The sequence below is a fragment of the Microtus pennsylvanicus genome, chromosome 8 (genome assembly GCF_037038515.1).
Source record: "Microtus pennsylvanicus isolate mMicPen1 chromosome 8, mMicPen1.hap1, whole genome shotgun sequence".
In the NCBI taxonomy this organism is placed as follows: domain Eukaryota; kingdom Metazoa; phylum Chordata; class Mammalia; order Rodentia; family Cricetidae; genus Microtus; species Microtus pennsylvanicus.
The window spans coordinates 102,783,781-102,807,097 of record NC_134586.1 but is presented as its reverse complement, the minus strand read 5'-3'; the positions used below and the strand labels follow the sequence as shown (position 1 = coordinate 102,807,097).

The window sequence follows — 23,317 nt, the reverse complement described above, 5'->3', positions numbered from 1 at the left end:
GGGAACACAGTGTCCTATCTCAAGCAACACTAGAGCACGTTCCTCATATAGATAGAGACACGATACATGCACTTTTTGCACAGCACTGAGATGGGGAGATGGCAATGGCTTAGCACACACCAAGAACACGAGGAACCCGACTGGAGCCGTATATTCACCTCCAAGTCCCTCTTCTCATTCTACATGAAGGAAATTCAGAGCATCCTACCTTCCCCTCCTCCACAGTACGCCCATGTCCCCTCCCCAGGTGCTCTCACAGATAGTCACAGCACTCCCCTCCCCCCCACCAAGACTGGGCTTCATTTGTTCCATGGATCATGTCCTCAATTGCTCTTTTCCTTCTCTTTTGACAAGTGTTTCCCCCCTTCCATTACTTTCTCCCCCTCCCTTTGGTCTGGGCTTTGGAAACGTCCACTGTGACTACCTGGGCACTGTTACTGACTGGACTTACAGCGGTCTGATTTCAGCCCTCAGCCCTCTGCGTAAGCCCTTCACAGAATGAGGGGTACCCATGTCGAAACATTTCCAATTTTGGAGTTTAACCATCATTTAAAACTCCACCTTGAGGCCCTCTCAGTCATGTGGCCATTGTGATAAAAAGGGTTTGTTTTTTTTTTCTTTTTGGTGGGCCTGCCCTGATATGGAGCCTGGTCTCAATGCTACTGTGTCCTTGGTGTCTCACCACTGACCTCACTAGCCCACTAGCCAAGAGACTTTTCCCAGAGGTCTCCTAAGCAGAACTCTCCCCATGCTACTTCTGCTCCTTATCAGCCACAGACCTATGTGTAAGCAGATGCTGATCTTACTGGGGATCTTCCCTCCGCTATTTCCAGATGTCTGGTGGCCATGTCTTGTCTATAGTGCCAGACAATCTCAAGACAACATGGCTAAGATGAATCCACCATAGATTTCTTCTGTCACAGTCTTGATGTTTGTGTGGCTCAAGTTCACATTCTAAAAATAAAGTTTAGTTTTATTTTAAATGTGTGTGTATGTGTGTGTACATGAGGTCAGGTGCCTACAGAGTCCAGAAGAGGATACTGGATTCCCTGAATCTGGTGTTACAGTCACCTGATGTGGTTGCTGGGAACTGAGCCCAGTTCTCTGCAAGAGCAGTTTAACCACCAATCCATGTCTCTATCCCAGATCACATAGTTTCGGTTGCTGTTTTTGTTTGGGTTTCATGTATCCAAGGCTAGCTTTCAGCTTCATGTGCAGCTGAGGATACCCTTTAACTTCTGACCCCTTCCCTCCTGGCCTGCAGTTACCACCACACCCAGCTGATATGGTCAACATTCCCACCTCCCCATCCATGAACCTACTCCATGGGGATGTATCATGATACAGAATCCTAAATGAGATGGGTCCTGATCCAATCAGATTGGTGTTCCTATAAAAAGGGCTTACACTCTCTCTACCCTGGGAAGGCACTGCAAAGGAGGAAATGGTTCTTATCAGCAGCCCCCAAGGCAAGGCCTCATCTTAATTCCATCTTACTTTCAGGAATAGAGAATTCCACGGCATAGAGAATAGTTTCAGCCTCCTAACATTTTGTTATAGTTTCCAGTGTCCACTGATATGCCCTGCTTTAAAACTTAATTCTTTTCTGTGCCCAATGCTCCAGTTTTTCCTAGTCCTGCTGTGTCTGGGACCACATATCCCTTTGTTCAGCATCCCATCTCTCAGTTCCTCCTCCTGCCTCTTACTGCCTTTTCTAATCTTCTATGCCTTCTGTAGAACCACAAAAGCAAGGCTTCATCTAAAGACCTCATCACAATTCCCTCCATTGTCTGCATCCATCTGGGCTCACTCACCCCTGGGGATGAGAGCCTTCTCTTTGGAGCTGCTGGTGCTGGGTTAACCTGTTGCTGTGTAACATCCCCTCCTCTTAGCATTAGTCTCCTTTTCCCAAGGAACACACCTTGAGATGCAGCTTTGCAGAACACACCTGAACTCCTTTGGTTCTATGGCTGAAGTATCTCCACTTATGTCCCTGAGTAAAGGGAATGGCTAATCTAGCATTAGTTGTTCAAGAGAGAGAGCATTGCTGAAGGCCAACATTTTCCTGGAGGAATTCTCAAAATGCCTTGGTTTTCCATAGAGCATCCAGTTTCCACTCAGGCTCCCACTCCAAGTGTCATATGTTCTGCCTTTTCTTTGCATGTGTCCCACTCTATCTGCCCTGAGTCTGAGACCTTCATGGTGGCTCTGAGTTGAGTCCATGTCTTGCTGCTGTGCCCTGCATGGAACTTGGCCTTAGTGAGTATCCGAATGCTGGTTTGATGAAGCTTTCTGTACGTATGGACTGTACTGCACTCTGGTCTGGCTGGTTCTGATGTGGTTGGGTTCTAAGGTTGCCAGGGAAAGGAAGAATCATTTTCCTGTCTCATGTCTAGGCTTCCACTTCCTCTTATATAAAACCATGATATTCTTCACCAATATCTGATAATACAACCATTATAGTACTATCTACTAGCTTCCTCTTGGGGGTTTCTACTTTGTCTCTCAGCATTTGCCTTGTTTTTGAAAGGAACTGAGTGGCTCATGTCAGTGGCTATGACCATCACAATTTAATACCCATTCAGAAAACAACTAGCAGCCTACATAGGTTCTCAGGACACAGATGGATCCCTTGGCCCTGAGAGTGACATTTAGCTGTAACAGTCAGATGGTCTGACTACAGATGTACCCATGGGGAAAAACCCCTGTGAAAAGAGCATCAGTGAAAGTAAAGACATGGTAGAGCCTGTAGTATGCACCATGGGTGGTGTACAGAAAATGAACACACTGCAGAGCACGTAATGTGCACCGTGTATCAGCTACGGACAGTAGACACACTGCAGAGCATGTGATGTGCACTATGTATGGGGTACAGACAGTAGACACACTGCAGAGCATGTGATGTGCACCATGTATCAGCTACAGACAGTAGACACACCGCAGAGCATGTGATGTGCACCGTGCATCAGCTACAGACAGTAGACACACTGCAGAGCATGTAATGTGCACTGTGCATGGGGTACAGACAGTAGACACACTGCAGAGCACGTGATGTGCACTGTGCATGGGGTACAGACAGTAGACACACTGCAGAGCATGTGATGTGCACTGTGCATGGGGTACAGACAGTAGACACACTGCAGAGCATGTGATGTGCACCGTGCATGGGGTACAGACAGTAGACACATTGCAGAGCATGTGATGTGCACCGTGCATGGGATACAGACAGTAGACACACTGCAGAGCACGTGATGTGCACCGTGTATCAGCTACAGACAGTAGACACACTGCAGAGCACGTGATGTGCACTGTGCATGGGGTACAGACAGTAGAAACACTGCAGAGCATGTGATGTGCACCGTGCATGGGGTACAGACAGTAGACACACTGCAGAGCATGTGATGTGCACTGTGCATGGGGTACAGACAGTAGACACACTGCAGAGCATGTGATGTGCACTGTGTATCAGCTACAGACAGTAGACACACTGCAGAGCATGTGATGTGCACTGTCTATCAGCTACAGACAGTAGACACACTGCAGAGCATGTGATGTGCACCGTGCATGGGGTACAGACAGTAGACACACTGCAGAGCACGTGATGTGCACTGTGCATGGGGTACAGACAGTAGACACACTGCAGAGCATGTGATGTGCACCATGTATCAGCTACAGACAGTAGACACACTGCAGAGCATGTGATGTGCACCGTGCATGGGGTACAGACAGTAGACACACTGCAGAGCACGTGATGTGCACTGTGCATGGGGTACAGACAGTAGACACACTGCAGAGCATGTGATGTGCACCGTGCATGGGGTACAGACAGTAGACACACTGCAGAGCATGTGATGTGCACCATGTATCAGCTACAGACAGTAGACACACTGCAGAGCATGTGATGTGCACTGTCTATCAGCTACAGACAGTAGAAACACTGCAGAGCATGTGATGTGCACTGTGCATGGGGTACAGACAGTAGACACACTGCAGAGCATGTGATGTGCACCGTGCATGGGGTACAGACTGTAGACACACTGCAGAGCATGTGATGTGCACTGTGCATGGGGTACAGACAGTAGACACACTGCAGAGCATGTGATGTGCACTGTGTATCAGCTACAGACAGTAGACACACCGCAGAGCATGTGATGTGCACCGTGCATGGGGTACAGACAGTAGACACACTGCAGAGCATGTGATGTGCACCGTGTATCAGCTACAGACAGTAGACACACTGCAGAGCATGTGATGTGCACTATGTATGGGGTACAGACAGTAGACACACTGCAGAGCATGTGATGTGCACCGTGCATGGGGTACAGACAGTAGACACACTGCAGAGCATGTGATGTGCACCGTGCATCAGCTACAGACAGTAGACACACTGCAGAGCATGTGATGTGCACTATGTATGGGGTACAGACAGTAGACACACTGCAGAGCATGTGATGTGCACCGTGCATCAGCTACAGACAGTAGACACACTGCAGAGCATGTGATGTGCACCGTGCATGGGGTACAGACAGTAGACACACTGCAGAGCATGTGATGTGCACCATGTATCAGCTACAGACAGTAGACACACTGCAGAGCATGTGATGTGCACCGTGCATGGGGTACAGACAGTAGACACACTGCAGAGCATGTGATGTGCACCGTGCATCAGCTACAGACAGTAGACACACTGCAGAGCATGTGATGTGCACTGTGCATGGGGTACAGACAGTAGACACACTGCAGAGCATGTGATGTGCACCGTGCATGGGGTACAGACAGTAGACACACTGCAGAGCATGTGATGTGCACTGTGCATGCGGTACAGACAGTAGACACACTGCAGAGCATGTGATGTGCACCGTGCATGGGGTACAGACAGTAGACACACTGCAGAGCACGTGATGTGCACCGTGCATGGGGTACAGACAGTAGACACACTGCAGAGCATGTGATGTGCACTATGTATGGGGTACAGACAGTAGACACACTGCAGAGCATGTGATGTGCACCGTGCATCAGCTACAGACAGTAGACACACTGCAGAGCATGTGATGTGCACTATGTATGGGGTACAGACAGTAGACACACTGCAGAGCATGTGATGTGCACCGTGCATCAGCTACAGACAGTAGACACACTGCAGAGCATGTGATGTGCACCGTGCATGGGGTACAGACAGTAGACACACTGCAGAGCATGTGATGTGCACCGTGCATGGGGTACAGACTGTAGACACACTGCAGAGCATGTGATGTGCACTATGTATGGGGTACAGACTGTAGACACACTGCAGAGCATGTGATGTGCACTATGTATGGGGTACAGACAGTAGACACACTGCAGAGCATGTGATGTGCACTATGTATGGGGTACAGACAGTAGACACACTGCAGAGCATGTGATGTGCACCGTGCATCAGCTACAGACAGTAGACACACTGCAGAGCATGTGATGTGCACCGTGCATGGGGTACAGACAGTAGACACACTGCAGAGCATGTGATGTGCACCATGTATCAGCTACAGACAGTAGACACACTGCAGAGCATGTGATGTGCACCGTGCATGGGGTACAGACAGTAGACACACTGCAGAGCATGTGATGTGCACCGTGCATCAGCTACAGACAGTAGACACACTGCAGAGCATGTGATGTGCACTGTGCATGGGGTACAGACAGTAGACACACTGCAGAGCATGTGATGTGCACCGTGCATGGGGTACAGACAGTAGACACACTGCAGAGCATGTGATGTGCACCGTGCATGGGGTACAGACAGTAGACACACTGCAGAGCATGTGATGTGCACTATGTATGGGGTACAGACAGTAGACACACTGCAGAGCATGTGATGTGCACCGTGCATCAGCTACAGACAGTAGACACACTGCAGAGCATGTGATGTGCACTATGTATGGGGTACAGACAGTAGACACACTGCAGAGCATGTGATGTGCACCGTGCATCAGCTACAGACAGTAGACACACTGCAGAGCATGTGATGTGCACCGTGCATGGGGTACAGACAGTAGACACACTGCAGAGCATGTGATGTGCACCGTGCATGGGGTACAGACTGTAGACACACTGCAGAGCATGTGATGTGCACTATGTATGGGGTACAGACAGTAGACACACCGCAGAGCATGTGATGTGCACTATGTATGGGGTACAGACAGTAGACACACCGCAGAGCATGTGATGTGCACTATGTATGGGGTACAGACAGTAGACACACCGCAGAGCATGTGATGTGCACTATGTATGGGGTACAGACAGTAGACACACTGCAGAGCATGTGATGTGCACCGTGCATGGGATACAGACAGTAGACACACTGCAGAGCATGTGATGTGCACTATGTATGGGGTACAGACAGTAGACACACTGCAGAGCATGTGATGTGCACTATGTATGGGGTACAGACAGTAGACACACTGCAGAGCATGTGATGTGCACTATGTATGGGGTACAGACAGTAGACACACTGCAGAGCATGTGATGTGCACTATGTATGGGGTACAGACAGTAGACACACCGCAGAGCATGTGATGTGCACCGTGCATGGGGTACAGACAGTAGACACACTGCAGAGCACGTGATGTGCACTGTGCATGGGGTACAGACAGTAGACACACTGCAGAGCATGTGATGTGCACCGTGCATGGGGTACAGACAGTAGACACACTGCAGAGCATGTGATGTGCACCGTGCATCAGCTACAGACAGTAGACACACTGCAGAGCATGTGATGTGCACTGTGCATGGGGTACAGACAGTAGACACACTGCAGAGCACGTGATGTGCACTGTGCATGGGGTACAGACAGTAGACACACTGCAGTGCATGTGATGTGCACCATGTATCAGCTACAGACAGTAGACACACTGCAGAGCATGTGATGTGCACCGTGCATCAGCTATGGACAGTAGACACACTGCAGAGCATGTGATGTGCACCGTGCATGGGGTACAGACAGTAGACACACTGCAGAGCATGTGATGTGCACCGTGCATCAGCTACAGACAGTAGACACACTGCAGAGCATGTGATGTGCACTATGTATGGGGTACAGACAGTAGACACACTGCAGAGCATGTGATGTGCACCGTGCATCAGCTACAGACAGTAGACACACTGCAGAGCATGTGATGTGCACCGTGCATGGGGTACAGACAGTAGACACACTGCAGAGCATGTGATGTGCACCATGTATCAGCTACAGACAGTAGACACACTGCAGAGCATGTGATGTGCACCGTGCATGGGGTACAGACAGTAGACACACTGCAGAGCATGTGATGTGCACCGTGCATCAGCTACAGACAGTAGACACACTGCAGAGCATGTGATGTGCACTATGTATGGGGTACAGACAGTAGACACACTGCAGAGCATGTGATGTGCACCGTGCATCAGCTACAGACAGTAGACACACTGCAGAGCATGTGATGTGCACTGTGCATGGGGTACAGACAGTAGACACACTGCAGAGCATGTGATGTGCACCGTGCATGGGGTACAGACAGTAGACACACTGCAGAGCATGTGATGTGCACCGTGCATGGGGTACAGACAGTAGACACACTGCAGAGCATGTGATGTGCACCATGTATCAGCTACAGACAGTAGACACACTGCAGAGCATGTGATGTGCACCGTGCATGGGGTACAGACAGTAGACACACTGCAGAGCACGTGATGTGCACTGTGCATGGGGTACAGACAGTAGACACACTGCAGAGCACGTGATGTGCACTGTGCATGGGGTACAGACAGTAGACACACTGCAGTGCATGTGATGTGCACCATGTATCAGCTACAGACAGTAGACACACTGCAGAGCATGTGATGTGCACCATGTATCAGCTACAGACAGTAGACACACTGCAGAGCATGTGATGTGCACCGTGCATGGGATACAGACAGTAGACACACTGCAGAGCATGTGATGTGCACTGTGTATCAACTACAGACAGTAGACACACTGCAGAGCATGTGATGTGCACCGTGCATGGGGTACAGACAGTAGACACACCGCAGAGCATGTGATGTGCACCGTGCATGGGGTACAGACAGTAGACACACTGCAGAGCATGTGATGTGCACCATGTATCAGCTACAGACAGTAGACACACTGCAGAGCATGTGATGTGCACCATGTATCAGCTACAGACAGTAGACACACTGCAGAGCATGTGATGTGCACCATGTATCAGCTACAGACAGTAGACACACTGCAGAGCACGTGATGTGCACCGTGTATCAGCTACAGACAGTAGACACACTGCAGAGCATGTGATGTGCACTATGTATGGGGTACAGACAGTAGACACACTGCAGAGCATGTATTGTGCACCGTGCATCAGCTACAGACAGTAGACACACTGCAGAGCATGTGATGTGCACCGTGTATCAGCTACAGACAGTAGACACACTGCAGAGCATGTGATGTGCACTATGTATCAGCTACAGACAGTAGACACACTGCAGAGCATGTGATGTGCACTATGTATCAGCTACAGACAGTAGACACACTGCAGAGCACGTGATGTGCACCGTGTATCAGCTACAGACAGTAGACACACTGCAGAGCATGTGATGTGCACTATGTATGGGGTACAGACAGTAGACACACTGCAGAGCATGTGATGTGCACTGTGCATGGGGTACAGACAGTAGACACACTGCAGAGCATGTGATGTGCACCGTGCATGGGGTACAGACAGTAGACACACTGCAGAGCATGTGATGTGCACCATGTATCAGCTACAGACAGTAGACACACTGCAGAGCATGTGATGTGCACTATGTATGGGGTACAGACAGTAGACACACTGCAGAGCATGTATTGTGCACCGTGCATCAGCTACAGACAGTAGACACACTGCAGAGCATGTGATGTGCACCGTGTATCAGCTACAGACAGTAGACACACTGCAGAGCATGTGATGTGCACTATGTATCAGCTACAGACAGTAGACACACTGCAGAGCACGTGATGTGCACCGTGTATCAGCTACAGACAGTAGACACACTGCAGAGCATGTGATGTGCACTATGTATGGGGTACAGACAGTAGACACACTGCAGAGCACGTGATGTGCACCGTGTATCAGCTACAGACAGTAGACACACTGCAGAGCACGTGATGTGCACTGTGTATCAGCTACAGACAGTAGACACACTGCAGAGCACGTGATGTGCACTGTGTATCAGCTACAGACAGTAGACACACTGCAGAGCATGTGATGTGCACTATGTATGGGGTACAGACAGTAGACACACTGCAGAGCATGTGATGTGCACCGTGCATGGGGTACAGACAGTAGACACACTGCAGAGCATGTGATGTGCACTATGTATGGGGTACAGACAGTAGACACACTGCAGAGCATGTGATGTGCACCGTGCATGGTGTACACACATGATCATGGTGTACACACATGATCACGATGCACTACTTCTCCATGCCAAAGCACCATCTCCATCAATAACAAGATGAAGAAAGCACCATGAGGAAGGGACAAGAAGATGGAGTTCTCAGAGCGATGCACCTTTGAGGGAAGATTCAGAAGGGTGGTGGGTGAGCTGGAGTTTGCCTCACAGCAAAGACACTTGTATATTTGGGAAGAAGGACAGGTTGTATTGCTGGCCACTCCTCATCACCATGGTTTTCAAGCTCCAGTGCCTCTCCTCCTTTCCTCGGGATCCTTGAGAACAGTTTGTGAATAGCAGGCTCTTCCTAGAGTCTATTGTGCCAAATGAACTGCAGACTTAGAGGGTGGAATAAACTCCACCGAGCCACACCTCAGACTCCTTACTAAGAAGTCAAGAAGCTCCTCTGGGGGAGGGGCTTCACAGAATGCCCCACCTCTTCTTAGGCCTGTCTGCAACTTGGACAGTCTATAACCATGGGTGCTTAACTTCAGTCAGGTTATGAAACTTTATCTTTGTCATGCTAGAAACATGAGCCCTGACTCACATCAGGGCTCTGTACCATCTTTAAATGTTACCGTTAGCTGAAGTTATAGGAAGAGGAACTCTGTGGAGGGCATTAAGGCATTATCCATTCAAATCTTATAAACATACCTCTGCTGCAGGCTGGATCCTGCAATGTTGCTGACACAATACTAGACATACACACAGGTGTTTGAAGACTGAAGTATCTTCAGCCTCTTTGCAATATTTGAACCTAAGTGTGGCAGGGAGTGGTGCCTGGTGGGAGAGGCTTGGAGGAGGCATCTGGGTACCATCAGAGATACTGCCATGGGTCCTCTTGTGTCTACACAGGGCCCTGTTTGTATGAGCAGGAGGACTAACTGCCCAGGCCTGTTGGTAAGTGTACTGTGTATATACATATTATTGTATAAAGCGTAATTTCTGAGAGAAAACAGGAACCACTAGCTTTGGAAGGTAGTTGGGAGGATGTATCATGGGAAAGACCCTCATTTTTCATTTACAAATATCTAAGTCATTAGAGACATTTCTACCTGAGAAGGATTATTTCTTCCTTCTTTTTTTGTGTATGCGTGTGCATGGTGCATTAATATGTAAATTAACATGAAGGGTGTGCATGCCTGTGAGCACATGGGAGCAGAGGACATTGGGTGTCCTCCTCTCTCACTCTCCATCTTGTTACTTTGAGGAAGGATCTCTGCCTGGACCTGGAGCTCGGGTGGGGGTAGGGGTTGGTTAGGCCGGCAACCAATAGGACCTAGTGATTCCCTCAGTGCCACGGTTAGCACAGACACAGGAGCAGGCCTCGCTTGCTATATGGATGTTGTGATCTGAAATCAGGTCTGCAGTCATGTCCACACAGCAAGTGCTCTTATCCACTGAGCCATTGCTCTAGCCCAGGAGTTTCCTCAATAACTAAAAATACTTCAAAGCGTTCCGGCTCTGTATCACAAATGCTTGAGCTAAAATTACTCCTTTGGCCTGCTTATTATTTGAGGTGGTTTTATATAGACCCAGATGTGTGTGTGTATGAACATACTTGTATGCAAGAAGCATCACGGAGCATCAGCAGGGGAACCCCCGAGACTCCTCCTCAGCTAGCAGGCATTGATACTGTGCAATGTAGGTTCTGGCACTCAAGCACCCTGTCTAATGGGACCTGCTGCCTTCCTGTGAGACGGGCTGCCATTGAGACCCACTGCTTTCTCGAGGAGCCCAAGACACACCCCAAAGCAGGTCTCTTTCAAGATATTCATCATCTTTCCATTCAAATTAAGCTAATAAAAATGAATGGGTCTGGCTGAGTTTCCTGGGAGGTTTCTCATGTATCGGACAGGGACCTGCTATGAGGCCACTGTGACAAGCACCACCCTCTTTTCCCAAGATAGGCTGCTTGAAATTCCAAGCAGGAAATCTTGCAGTCTATAGATATCTATGTGTGTGTTTTTGTGCGTTCATTTAAGATCAAAGTCTGCCTCTTACTGTGAGTCCTGATTTAAAAACAATGCCCAAAAGCCATGGTCCTGGAAGGTAGACAGAGTTGAAGTGGTTTGTGCTTCTGAGATAGATTTGAAGCTTTACACATTTTCCCCCAGATCTCCATGTTTTGTTATTTTGACGGATGTTTTTGGTCTTGGTTTTCTCAGCATCAATGCTGAGGAAGAAGGCAAAACCTGCCCCCTTCAGCATCCACCACTGCTGCTGAAAGTGGACCCACCAAGTGAGGAGGGACTCACCTGCGGTGCGTGAGGAAGCTGCCACTGACGTGCCCTGACCCATCACACCCAGGAGTAGGGCACGACATGCCCTCAGTCTTGACTGACTTCCAGGAAAATTGGGAGCCGTTGAGGTACCCATCTTTCTGCCTCTTGGCCGCTAAGGGGCATCCAGAGGCGCTGCGGTGGGATGCATACTTCCCAGTGATGTGGCCCTGACCGTCACAGCCAGGGACCGGGCACCTGGACAACAGACAGGAGGCAAACTTCATTGTCTTTATCATCATGGGCATGGTGGACTATGTAACACAGTCACTCCACGTGACGGTAACTAACTAACTTACTTACTAACTGACACACACCCATGCTCTACTGAACAAGAGAAAGGGAACAGGAAAAGCCAGATGTGGTGGCACATGCCTGTAATCTTAGGACTTGGGAAGCAGAGGCAGGAGGATCAGGACAAAGAGGATGACCTAGAAAGATACCACCTAGTGGGGACATGTGGTATTTCCCCCTTTTAGAAATGGACACCAGGGACAGAGAAGCAGCTCAAGGGACTATGCCCTGTGATTTGGGAGGTATGGTGACTCACACAAGGAGCACTGGTGAGATGCAGGTATCTGCAGATATTGCCACTTTTGGACAGAATTCTGGTGATAAAATACAAAGCCAATGGATCAGTGTGGGAGCTGAATTAACATAAGCTAATGCAATGGCAATTCCATCAACCTTCACTCTCAAGGCTTAGGACACGCTGTGTGTGTGCTTTATGCTCTTAGGGGACACAAAGCTATATGAGATATGGCATACCTCAGGAGCCATCTGAGGCTCCCGAGTAGAAGGTGCAGGGAGCTGGAGGGCCCCCCCTGGGATTGGACTGCTGATTGCTTGCCACATTATGGGAGAAACCCAGACTCAGCCAAGAAAGTGTCCCAGTGTGCCTCAGAGAAAGCCGAGGCTGACTTCACAGCCTCTGCTGCTCAGGGCCACGTGGCTGTGCGTTTGCTTTTCATTTTCCATTTCTCCCTTTCCCTCCCTACTTCCCTCCAGTTCCTCCCCCTCTCCTTCCTTTTCTTTCCCTCTCCCTTTCCTTTCTCTCCTTCCTCCCTCTCAACAAGGTCTCACATAGTTCAGGCTGGCCTGATGAACTAGCTATGTAGCTGAGGATGACCTTGCAGATTCTCCTGATGAACTAGCTATGTAGCTGAGGATGACCTTACAGATTCTCCTGTCTTCACCAGAGGTCTGTACCACCCATGCTCCCGTATGCAGTGCTGAGTTTTGAACCTCGTACACGCTAGGCAAGGGCTCTATCAAGTAAGCTATAACTCTAACCCTACATTTCTTTTTGAATAGCAAAATTTACATACCACAGAATCTGTATTTTTGTTTATTTTGATACATTTTAGTTTATCTTAATAATCTATGTCTTCATCAAGTTTTGTTTGAGTTAAAACTTATCTCTTATTTCAGTACTGATACTGAAATTTAATGCAGACCCACCAAGTTTATCTTGTGAGGTTTGGGGCCTTTGGAGGGAGGGAAAGCAGGGAGAAATAAAAAATTAAATACAAGCAGATCCAGCAGCCCTTCGGGCCGCAGAGGAAGGTTCAGAGCCTCTGGCCTTCCCAGACCACCCAGGAAAGGCACTGGTACTGGTGTTATCCCATCAGCATGATGGAAGGACACTTGCTTTCAGTAGCATGTTAAGCCTTCACGGTCTTTCAGAAGCCTGCAGTCCCCAGTATATTCTGGGGAAGGGAGCATCTCTTGGTGACACAGACTGTGGCTGGACACCTGAAGCTTCATTGACAGTTAGCAGTTGTACTTTGCCCTAGTTGCTTAGTGAAACCTCCGCAGACGCCTCCTAGAACCCACTGGCCCCATCTCATGGATGTTCAATGGGCGCGGGCCTTGCTGGTCCCCATACCTGATTGGCTCTTGGTCCTCCTTGTCCTCTTTGCTCTGTGCTATCCGAATGCCACTCTTCTTTGCTCGTGGGCACCCAGAGAGGCTGAAGGAGAGATAGATTTCAGAAACACGAAATACTGAGACTTGGGAAAAAAACTTCCTCAATCAATGGTGACCTGATTCTCTCCACAACCTGGGATTTGTGAAATGAATTAAAAATCTGGAGGCCGGAGGGAGTGCATTTTAGACATAACCCCTATGCCTTCTCAATGCCTTTATACTCTGTCAGTTCCCATTCAAGAAATTTAAGAGCCTTGAGTGGACTAGGTACTGCAGATATGGTGAATGGCCAGTTTGAGAAGTGGGAACAGCGAGAACTAATTAGATAAGAGACTGGAGAAGATTCTGTGGATGGATATGGAAGGAGGAAGGGAGAGAAGGAGGGAGAGAGACAGGGAGGGAGGAAGGGATAGTGAGGTAACAAGAGCAGACAGACTCATCTTGATAAAGTGAAGAACCCTGCAGCCCAGATTTGTGGGGGGAGCTATTCCACCCCACCCAAAGTGTACCTACAGAAGTGATGCTAACGTCTGAATGTGTTTGTTCACTGTCTAGGTTCTGGATATAGAGGCACTGGAGATTTTCTCAAGGAGTCTTCATGCCAGAGGCCTCCTCTGAGCATCTCTCCCTGTATGTAGACATTTCTTGCTGGGACATGCTGGACATGGGCTTTGGTCTGTGCAGAGCTTGTAAGGCTGTCCATTTCCTTGCTGTCCCAACGCATTCATCTGCCACCTCTAGCTCAGTGTCCCCTGATGGCTTTGCCCCCTGAACATTCACCTCATGTAACCATGTCTGCCACTCTCCATGAGCTTGGCCTCCACATGGAGGTCATATCTAAAAAGCCCTTGCTCACCTCTCTCTCCTCCAAAGGGTCCTCTACAAGGCTGAGCCTAAGGATAGGTGAGCTACCTTGTATTCATCTGCACCTTTAACTCCTGCTCAAGGCCTTGCACACAGCAAGAGATAGTTAGAAATTTGCTGTGTGCATCAGTCTGAACATGATGGGAAGGATGGGCTCAGGAAGCAGGTTTCTCTCCCGACACTGTGAAGTTCAGTTCCCCTCCCCATTATGGTTAGTACTTAGAAGCCCTGGGATATGGGGTCTCATTCTCACAGGCAGCACTCCAGCACTGGGAAGTCTGATGCTCATGTTACTCTTCCTGACTAAGGAAGCACATGGATTTCTATCCTCAGCTGAGCCCCAGAGCCCCCAAGGCCACTGCCAAGGACTTTCAAAAGACACAGTACTCTACTCTTTTTTGTATTGTTTGATATACACACAACACACACAATCAGGCTGGCCTCAATTCACTATATAGCCTATGATGACCTCAAGTTTATGATTCTCTTCCCTCCACCTTGTCAGTACTATGATCCTGAGATTTCAGGTCGCATGCACCATGGTTTCATTATGTTGCTGAGAACTTATCTATGTAAGCTAAACAAGCACGCTACCAACTGAGCTACAATCCCAGACTCAATACTCTATTTTCGCCATAAGCAAGGACATGAGATCCATCATTATTCTTTGACTCCAGAGATTTCCATGGTACTTTACTATAGACTAGTCTAGGAATGGCACCAGGCAGGCTTCTGAAGTGTCGGTCCTGTTACTAGTACTTGGCCATGTCTCTGATCATGTGACCAGGCTCTTCAAGATGCCCCATAAGGACAGGAGAATAGGAGGCCAGGGAAGGTATAGAGACCCCACAGTATTTGTAGTCTTTCCTTAAGACATAAACTGACATCTGCAAGAAAACAGCTACCTTCTCTTTCTGGATGAATGACAGACAAAATTGCAGGTGTTTAACCTTTGTGAGAACTCTAAGGTTCTATGGACCACTCCTCATATCTACCTTTCGACTCATCTTTCCCCTAGTAAGTACTGTTTTCTTTTTAATTTCCACTGACTACCTCAGACTTCTTCTGCCTGGCCAAAGAAGGTCTTCCTTCTTCTACACCTGCTTTTGTAGACCCTCAGAGATGATATGTTTAAACAGAATGAGCCCCCAACCTATCTGGTAGCTTTTCTTCCTCTACTTTTGGGTTTCCTCTGTACCAAATAAAGTGTGCATGTATGTTCAAAGGCTCCTGTTGGGGAGATGGCCAGGGCACCACTGTTCCTAGTTTCTCTCATCCTGAAAACCAGACCTCATATCCAAATCCCTGCCCTGCTGGAGCTGCTCAAGGCCCCCCAGGCCTTTGTTTTCTCTACTCCATAGATTAGTTGTACCTTGAGGGCAGAGCCTTCTTAGTTATCATTGTTGCTTGACCTCTAGAATGTAGTACGTACTCAATAAATATCTGTGGGATCCTAGGTTTCTGTGAACCTTGGTCTGAAATGTGAAATCATTCTATAAATTCTATGCAGAAACTTTGTTCCCCACAGTTCACTGCCAGTGACTCAGGGGCTCATTAGATATTTTCATTTTTGCTTGGAACAGTAGATATTTAAAAACATGTGACAATCACAGAAGTTCTGGTGGTAGACCCTAACATGCCACACTAATGTTCCTATCTCTGAGCCAAACTTCAGCTGTTTGCCTGACTTTAAACCAGGGTTAGACAGATGACAGCCAATTTCTTATGCAGGGCAACTTTACCTGGCATAGCAACAATCTTCTCTGCCTAAATCTATCTCTAAAAAAAAAAAAAAAAAAAAAAAAACAGAAGCCTCTGGATTGAAGTTGGTGTCAGTGATTTGTCTACTGTTCTGTCTCCTGTCTTACTAGGAAGGCAGTTTTGAGCTGCAGTTTCTGATTTCCTCTGTATACCAACAGTCTCTTTTGTTCTACTTATGACAGTAGTTGCTGCTTTGTGGAGTGAGCACTGCATGGTCCTAGAACTGAAAACAGTCAAGTTTGGTCTTTTACTGAATTGTTGTAGACTTTTGTTGAGAACTCTAAACACTGTTGTAACACTTGACTTCTTAGGGTTAGACAGGCTGAGGTGGGCCTTAGCCAGCTCACATGAGAAGAGAGGTTTCCCCGTACCAAGTGAACAACTTCTCTCAGAAGTTCCACAATGCAGTTTCCATAGTTCCCAAGTGAAGGTTACAACCTTCGGATTCTATGACCCTCAAAGACGCAGTTCTCTTTGTGCTTCTGGATACCAACAAGCCTGCTCTTTATCCAGTTCTTTGGGATACTTCTCCTAATTGCAGGTTAGGCCTCTGGATCACCATCTGGACTTCTCGGAGCACAATAGAACAAGGTAGACGGTGCCACCAATCTTTAGGCTGGAGCCTTGTGTCTTTCACCTCATAGCAGGACAACAGGAAAGGGCTTGGGAGAACACCCAGTTGACAGCATGGCAAGTTTGCATTCCAGCCTCAAGTCCTCATTTCAGCTTTGATAAAAAAAATAATCTCACAGGAAATTGAGGCCATATTTGTAGGAAGCTCAGTGCAATACTTGATACATAAGAAGTGATCAGTAAACAATGTCCTGTGCTTTGGGAGGTTATTAGTTGTTCCTTAAGATGCTGGGGTACTTAAATGGGAGGCACAGAATGTAAGACACAGAGTAGGAGCCAAGGGGTCTTGGGAATGTCTTGGCTATTGTACGATCCTATTGAAAGGCAAATGGAAGGGTTCAATCAGAGAACAAAGGGAACCTCTGTGGGGTTGGAGCATTCAGAAGCCACTGCACCATTGTGTTAAAAAAACTGCAGATGAAGAAGGCTCCAATGAATATTCTAGCAGAAGAGCACACAGAAGATCTTTGAGAAGCCAAGGAAATGGTAAAGAACTCTAAGACAAAGTCAGCTGATGACTGTAGACTGTGAAAGCTTTCCAGGCCCATCAGAGGGCAGTGGGAGGAGGAAGTAATGGGTGAAAGTTTCAGGAAACATCACAGTCCATAGGTATTTGTTAAGATGAATTTAGGGGGTTTCAGATATGTTATTGTGACTGGAAGCTGCAACATCATTCAAAGTTGAACCAAGAGAGTTCCAATTGCATCCTGTCTAGCATGTCTCTGGGTACACCATTTCCCTGTGGGCTGCACCTCCCCGTGGTCTTCCAGTACCATTCTGGGCTCCCAGGTCCATGGAGACGTGACACTTGAGCTAGACATCATAGCTTTAATTCTAGCTCTAATTCATCTCTTAGAGCTTCAGTTTCCTCAGGCCAAAAAAGAATGGAATGGGTTCCCTGTTTCCAGTGTGTAGAGAACAGCAAGGGGAAGGCATGGAATACTGTGGTGATTTGAGTAAGAATGGTGGCCCCAATAAGCTCATAGGTTTGCATGCTTAGTCATCAGGGAGAGGCACTAATTTGGAGGGGTTAGGAAGTCTGGCCTTGTTGAAAGGAGTTTGTCACTGTGCGGTGAGCTTTGAGGTTTCAAGGGCTTAAGCCAGGCCCAGTGTTTTTCTTCCTGCTGCCTATGGATCTAGATGTAGAATTCTTAGCTACTTCTCCAGCACCATGTCTGCCTGTGTGCCACCGGGCTGCCTGGCATGATAAGCAAGCTCCAACCAAATGCTTTCTTCTGTAAGAGCTGCTGTCTCTTCACAGCAATAGGACAGTGACTAAGACAAGACTTCAGTTCATTTCTATTACAAAGATGGCTGTGTATTCCTGCAGGGTTTTGAGTTATAGAACAGAGGCAACCTGTAACCCCACAAAAGGCAATGTGTATACCAGGAAGGACAAACCCATGTGTACCAGAAACTATTGACAGTACTCTGACCATTGGCCTGCTTGGAATCCTTGCTCTGAGACCTCACATCCTACTGTGGCATGGAGGTGCTCTGTACTAACAACTGAGCTGAATGTCGCATCCCTTCCTACTGTGGCATGGAGGTGCTCAGTATTAATAACTGAACTGTCACATATCTGGGGCTGGACGGCAGTGCTTCCCTGTCTAGGTAAACTTTCCTTTAGGGTTTCTGTACTACAAGTATCTTATGGCCTATGTTTCTGGGAAGAGATTCAGGAACATAAAAGAGAAGGGAGATTTCTAAGTATCCTGTGGCCAAGAACCAATGAGCCTGAAGAAAGCACACATCTAACTCCTGGTTCTGTCTTTGCTCAACTTACCCAGACCTTTGCTTATTTAGCTGTGACATCAGTCTTTCCCTAGTGGAAAATTTACATAAGAACTGTGAATCATCGTGGTGGCGCACGCCTTTAATCCCAGCACTGGGAGGCAGAGGCAGTCGGATCTCTGTGAGTTTGAGGCCAGCCTGGTCTAGAAAGAGCTAGTGCCAGGACAGGAACCAAAAGCTATGGAGAAACCCTGTCTCAAAAAATAAAAATAAAAAAAAAAGAGTGAAGAACTGTGAATCAAATGTAATGTTTTGGCTTAATATTCTTGACTCTATTTCAACCTCTGTGTAAAGGAGCTTACTATATGACACTCCAGTACACTCCACTCTCTGTTTGCTAAAAATGCCACAAAGTAGTAATTGCCCAAAGCTGTCTCCTCAAAATCAAATTTGCTTTGCAACTCTGTTGATAAAGCAGAGTTTACTTCAGCACAGATCATATCTTAAATATAAGCCTGACATACAAATACATACACACATACAACACACAGTCATGCGTACCCAGAAACATGGACACTGCCACATATAAATACAAAGACACAAAACATACATACATGACCTGAACACATACACATACATACATGTCATATACCCACATACAAACACAAGTGTACACACAAACCATACATGTACACAAAAATACACAACATACATACATATGCATGCAAATACATATACACAATAGACATATACATACATCACAGACATATATATATATTATAATACATACATGGTCATACACTACTCCCACATTATTTTGAGACAAAATCTGTGCAGTCTAGCCTGGCCTTGAACTTTTGGTGATCCTCCTGCCTCAGCTTTCAAGTGCTGGGATTACAGATGTGAACCATCATGCCTTCTTCTAAATTACATCTTAATGACACATTTGTATCTTACTAATATCTAAAATTCTAAATCAAATGCCAAATGAGTAAACATGTTTATATTGCATTATGTTTGAAGGGAGGTACACAATGGCAACTTTTTTAAAGCAGAAAATAAAACACTGGATGTGGGGTAACCAGGAACTTTCCATTTTCAGTTGCACAGATTTACAAAATGATGAATGTTCTAGAGGCATTTATTTTCTAAGATAAATTAATATAAAGACTAGAAAAGAATATACCTGACTATATATTTAATGAGTGTTTTTGAATTCTCTTTACTATAAACCAACCATCTACTCTGGAGACCCTTTCAGAAGTACCTTACTCTGTCTTACACATCTTGTGATGTCAGGGGAACAGCTCTCTGTTGCCTTGGTGGGCCTAAGTCCGGAGACATCATGATTGGCACCTGAGGATGGGGGCCATGGCACCATTCTGCATCGGTCTGAGGGAAACCCCACAGCACCGAACTATCGACTCACAAATGCCAGCACTGTTGCAGTTGAAAAGTCTGGTGGAAGTGGTGTGCTTCTCTGCACTTTGGCAGTATGTGCATGTTCTGTTTCCAGAGATAGATAGGGAGGTCACCACGGGACTCCTGTGTTTTCGGAAGCTGACCAAGATCAGCCTCTGTGACCAAAGTCTGAGAATCTAAACCTCGGATCCCCACTCTGTCCTTGCAGAGGAAAGTGTGAACAAGAAGCCTGCCAAGCCAGCTTAGTAAAAATCCCAAGCCCTCGGTGCCTGCTCCCTGGTCATCTTATCCTCTGGCTGCGCTCAGCAGTGATGCTCTGGGGTCAGCCAGGATGGTTTGCAATCTACTGATAGCCTGCCCCCGAGCTGTCGATCCCCATTTTTCCTTACAGGTGCTAGGCTTTGAGGCTCTGATGCAGGATTCCTGAACCTGTCATGAGGCCCCTTGAGGAAAGTCAGCCTCACCACCTTTATCAAGTATTCCACTTACTTTTATTCTATGATGGTATATGCCAAGATTTTCTTTTAACTCTCTTCCCTCAGAGGACCTGTCATAGAGTGGTGTGCAGTCACTAGGCTGATGGGATGACGAATATGGATGCCTTTTGTCAGCTCACATGCTGGGGGTTTCATGTCATACTGTAGCTTCTCTGTTCTCATTGCGGGGAAGGGAAACTTAAACCTCTCTGTGGCCATCAACCCTGCTTACAGCAACTGTTCAGCTTTATGCTTCAAATCCTAACATTAAAGGGACCAACAGGGTTTGTGTATCTGAGAATATTTGCCTACGTATAACAATCTTATAACATATTTGGAGATGAGTTTTTTTCCTTTGTTGATGGCGGACTGGAAATGTTTTAGTGGCCTCTTGCTGCTCTAGGGTGGTATACAGACCCAGGAGGAATGAGCATTTTAGCAGCCCCCAAGATGATAGTCCTATGACTCCAAGTCTAGATCTCCTTTGCTGAGTAGTACCATATCCAGCCTGCACCTCAGCCAGGAGTGCAACATCCCTGTCACGATGGAGCTTCTGCTCTGGGGAGGAGGGTAGTTCTGATGAGTCTACATACCTTCGATGAGAAGCATAATTGCCAGTGATGTGTCCAGAACCGTCACAGCCAGGGGTGGGGCACCTACAAGTACAAATGCAAATGGGGTAATTTACTTGAAGGAAATCAACCCCCTGGGTAGTTGACTTTATTTATCCAAAAGACAAACTCTGTACTGTGCACCCTTGCTACTAAGAGAGACTAAGCTGACGTGGGAGTTCCCTTGCTCATTCACGGCCATTACCACCTACAGATCCACCTCTGCCTCCTTGTTTCCCAGCACATGGACATGCGCAAAGGACAGCTGGTTTTTGTGACCACTTAGGAATCCTCAGTCTCTGAAAAACCTAGCATCCTCTGTCACTAGGGTTGTGACCCTCCAGACGGCCTTTCTCTCTCCTTAATGTTTCTTTGAACTTAGCCATAGCTAGTTACTGCAGGGCTTGCTGTAACAACAATCTACACATGACAAGACACAAACGTGGAAAGATACGTGCCATGACTAAAAGCATGGCCTATTCTGAGCCAACCTTGAACAGGGATCCCAGCCATTTCCTCACATTCTGTCCCAACTGGGGGATCCTAGAGCCCAGGAAAGGTGACAGCTGGTACCTGTGCTGGTTGGGGGAGGGACAGACCCACAGTTCTTTAGTCACGGCACCTTCTGGAGGTCTTCTCTACCTTAGACCTATTACTTTTCCATTTTGGGGTACAAAGTAGGAGGCACATCTCCATGCCCTGGGAGGGATCTCATATTAGCCATACGCTCCTCTGCCAAGTCTGTTTAAACGACAGAAACTAATTCATTTGGCACCTTAAGGCCAGTTTGCATTATTAGGGGGTTTTATAATTGTTGTTTCTCTCCAAGTAACGTGTGTGTGCGTGTCTCTGTCTCTGTCTCTGTCTCTCTCTCTCTGTGTGTGTGTGTGTGTGTGTGTGTGTGTGTGTGTGTTTCTGTGTGTGCATAGATTGGGGTATGCAGATGTGGAGGCCAGCGAACATCATCAGACACACTCCTCAGGCACTGCCTATCTATCTACCTATCTATCTATCTATCTATCCATCATCTATCTATCTATCTATCTATCTATCTATCTATCATCTACCTACCTATCTATCTATCATCTATCTATCTATCTATCTATCTATCTATCTATCTATCATCTACCTATCTATCTATCTATCTATCTATCATCTACCTATCTATCTATCTATCTATCTTCTACCTATCTATCTTCTATCTATCTATCTATCTATCTATCTATCTATCATCTATCTATCTATCTATCTATCTACCTATCTAGCTATTATCTATCTATCTATCTACCTATCTATCTATCTATCTATCTCCTATCTATCTATCTATCTATCTATCTATCTCCTATCTATCTATCTACCTATCTATCTATCTATCTACCTATCTATCATCAGATAGATAGTGTATCATCAGACACACTCCTCAGGCACTGCCTATCTATCTATCTACCTATCTATCTATCTATCTATCTATCTATCTATCTATCTACCTATCTATCATCAGATAGATAGTGTATCATCAGACACACTCCTCAGGCACTGCCTATCTATCTATCTATCTATCTATCTATCTACCTATCTATCTATCTATCTATCTATCTATCTATCTATCTACCTATCTATCATCAGATAGATAGTGTATCATCAGACACACTCCTCAGGCACTGCCTATCTATCTATCTATCTATCTATCTATCTATCTATCTATCTATCTATCATCTACCTATCTGCCAATCATCTATTTAGAGACAAAGTCTCTGACTCTCTCTGAACATACCAAGTAGACTAGGCTGGATAAAAGCCCTAGGGGTACAGCAGCCTCTACCTCCTATTGATGGGAATATAAGCATGTATCATCTGTCTAGCTTTAATTTTTTATTTTATTTAGAGTGGGTTCTAGGGATAGTGCTAAGGTCTTAATGCCTGCAAAGCAAGCACTTTTAACATGTAGCTATCTCTCAGTCTTTCATATAACTTCTTAAATACACATGCTAAGAACAAGCAGATAGTAATGCAAAACCACACTTCTCAGAGCAATGCCATTGCCTTTCTACCACCATGAAGGTAAAATTAAGGGGCAGAAGTTAAGAAAAGACACCCTTTCCATTAAATCATAGATTCAGTGATCCAGTGAACAAATTACCCTCTGCTAATGAAAAGCAGACCATGC

General features: G+C 46.7%; 1 protein-coding gene across 36 annotated transcripts in view; it reads right to left on the bottom strand.

Annotated features, from left to right (window-relative positions):
- Myt1l (myelin transcription factor 1 like) overlaps window positions 1–23,317 on the bottom strand; it is a 407,676-nt gene that overhangs the window by 22,552 nt on the left and 361,807 nt on the right. For all 36 annotated transcript variants that reach the window (XM_075984142.1, XM_075984156.1, XM_075984147.1 and 33 more), the window contains 3 exons: window positions 21,133–21,195; window positions 13,609–13,692; window positions 11,697–11,918 (listed from right to left, as the gene is read on the bottom strand). In XM_075984142.1, coding sequence (XP_075840257.1) covers window positions 11,697–11,918; window positions 13,609–13,692; window positions 21,133–21,195 — 369 coding nt within the window. The remainder of the gene's footprint in view (window positions 1–11,696; window positions 11,919–13,608; window positions 13,693–21,132; window positions 21,196–23,317) is intronic.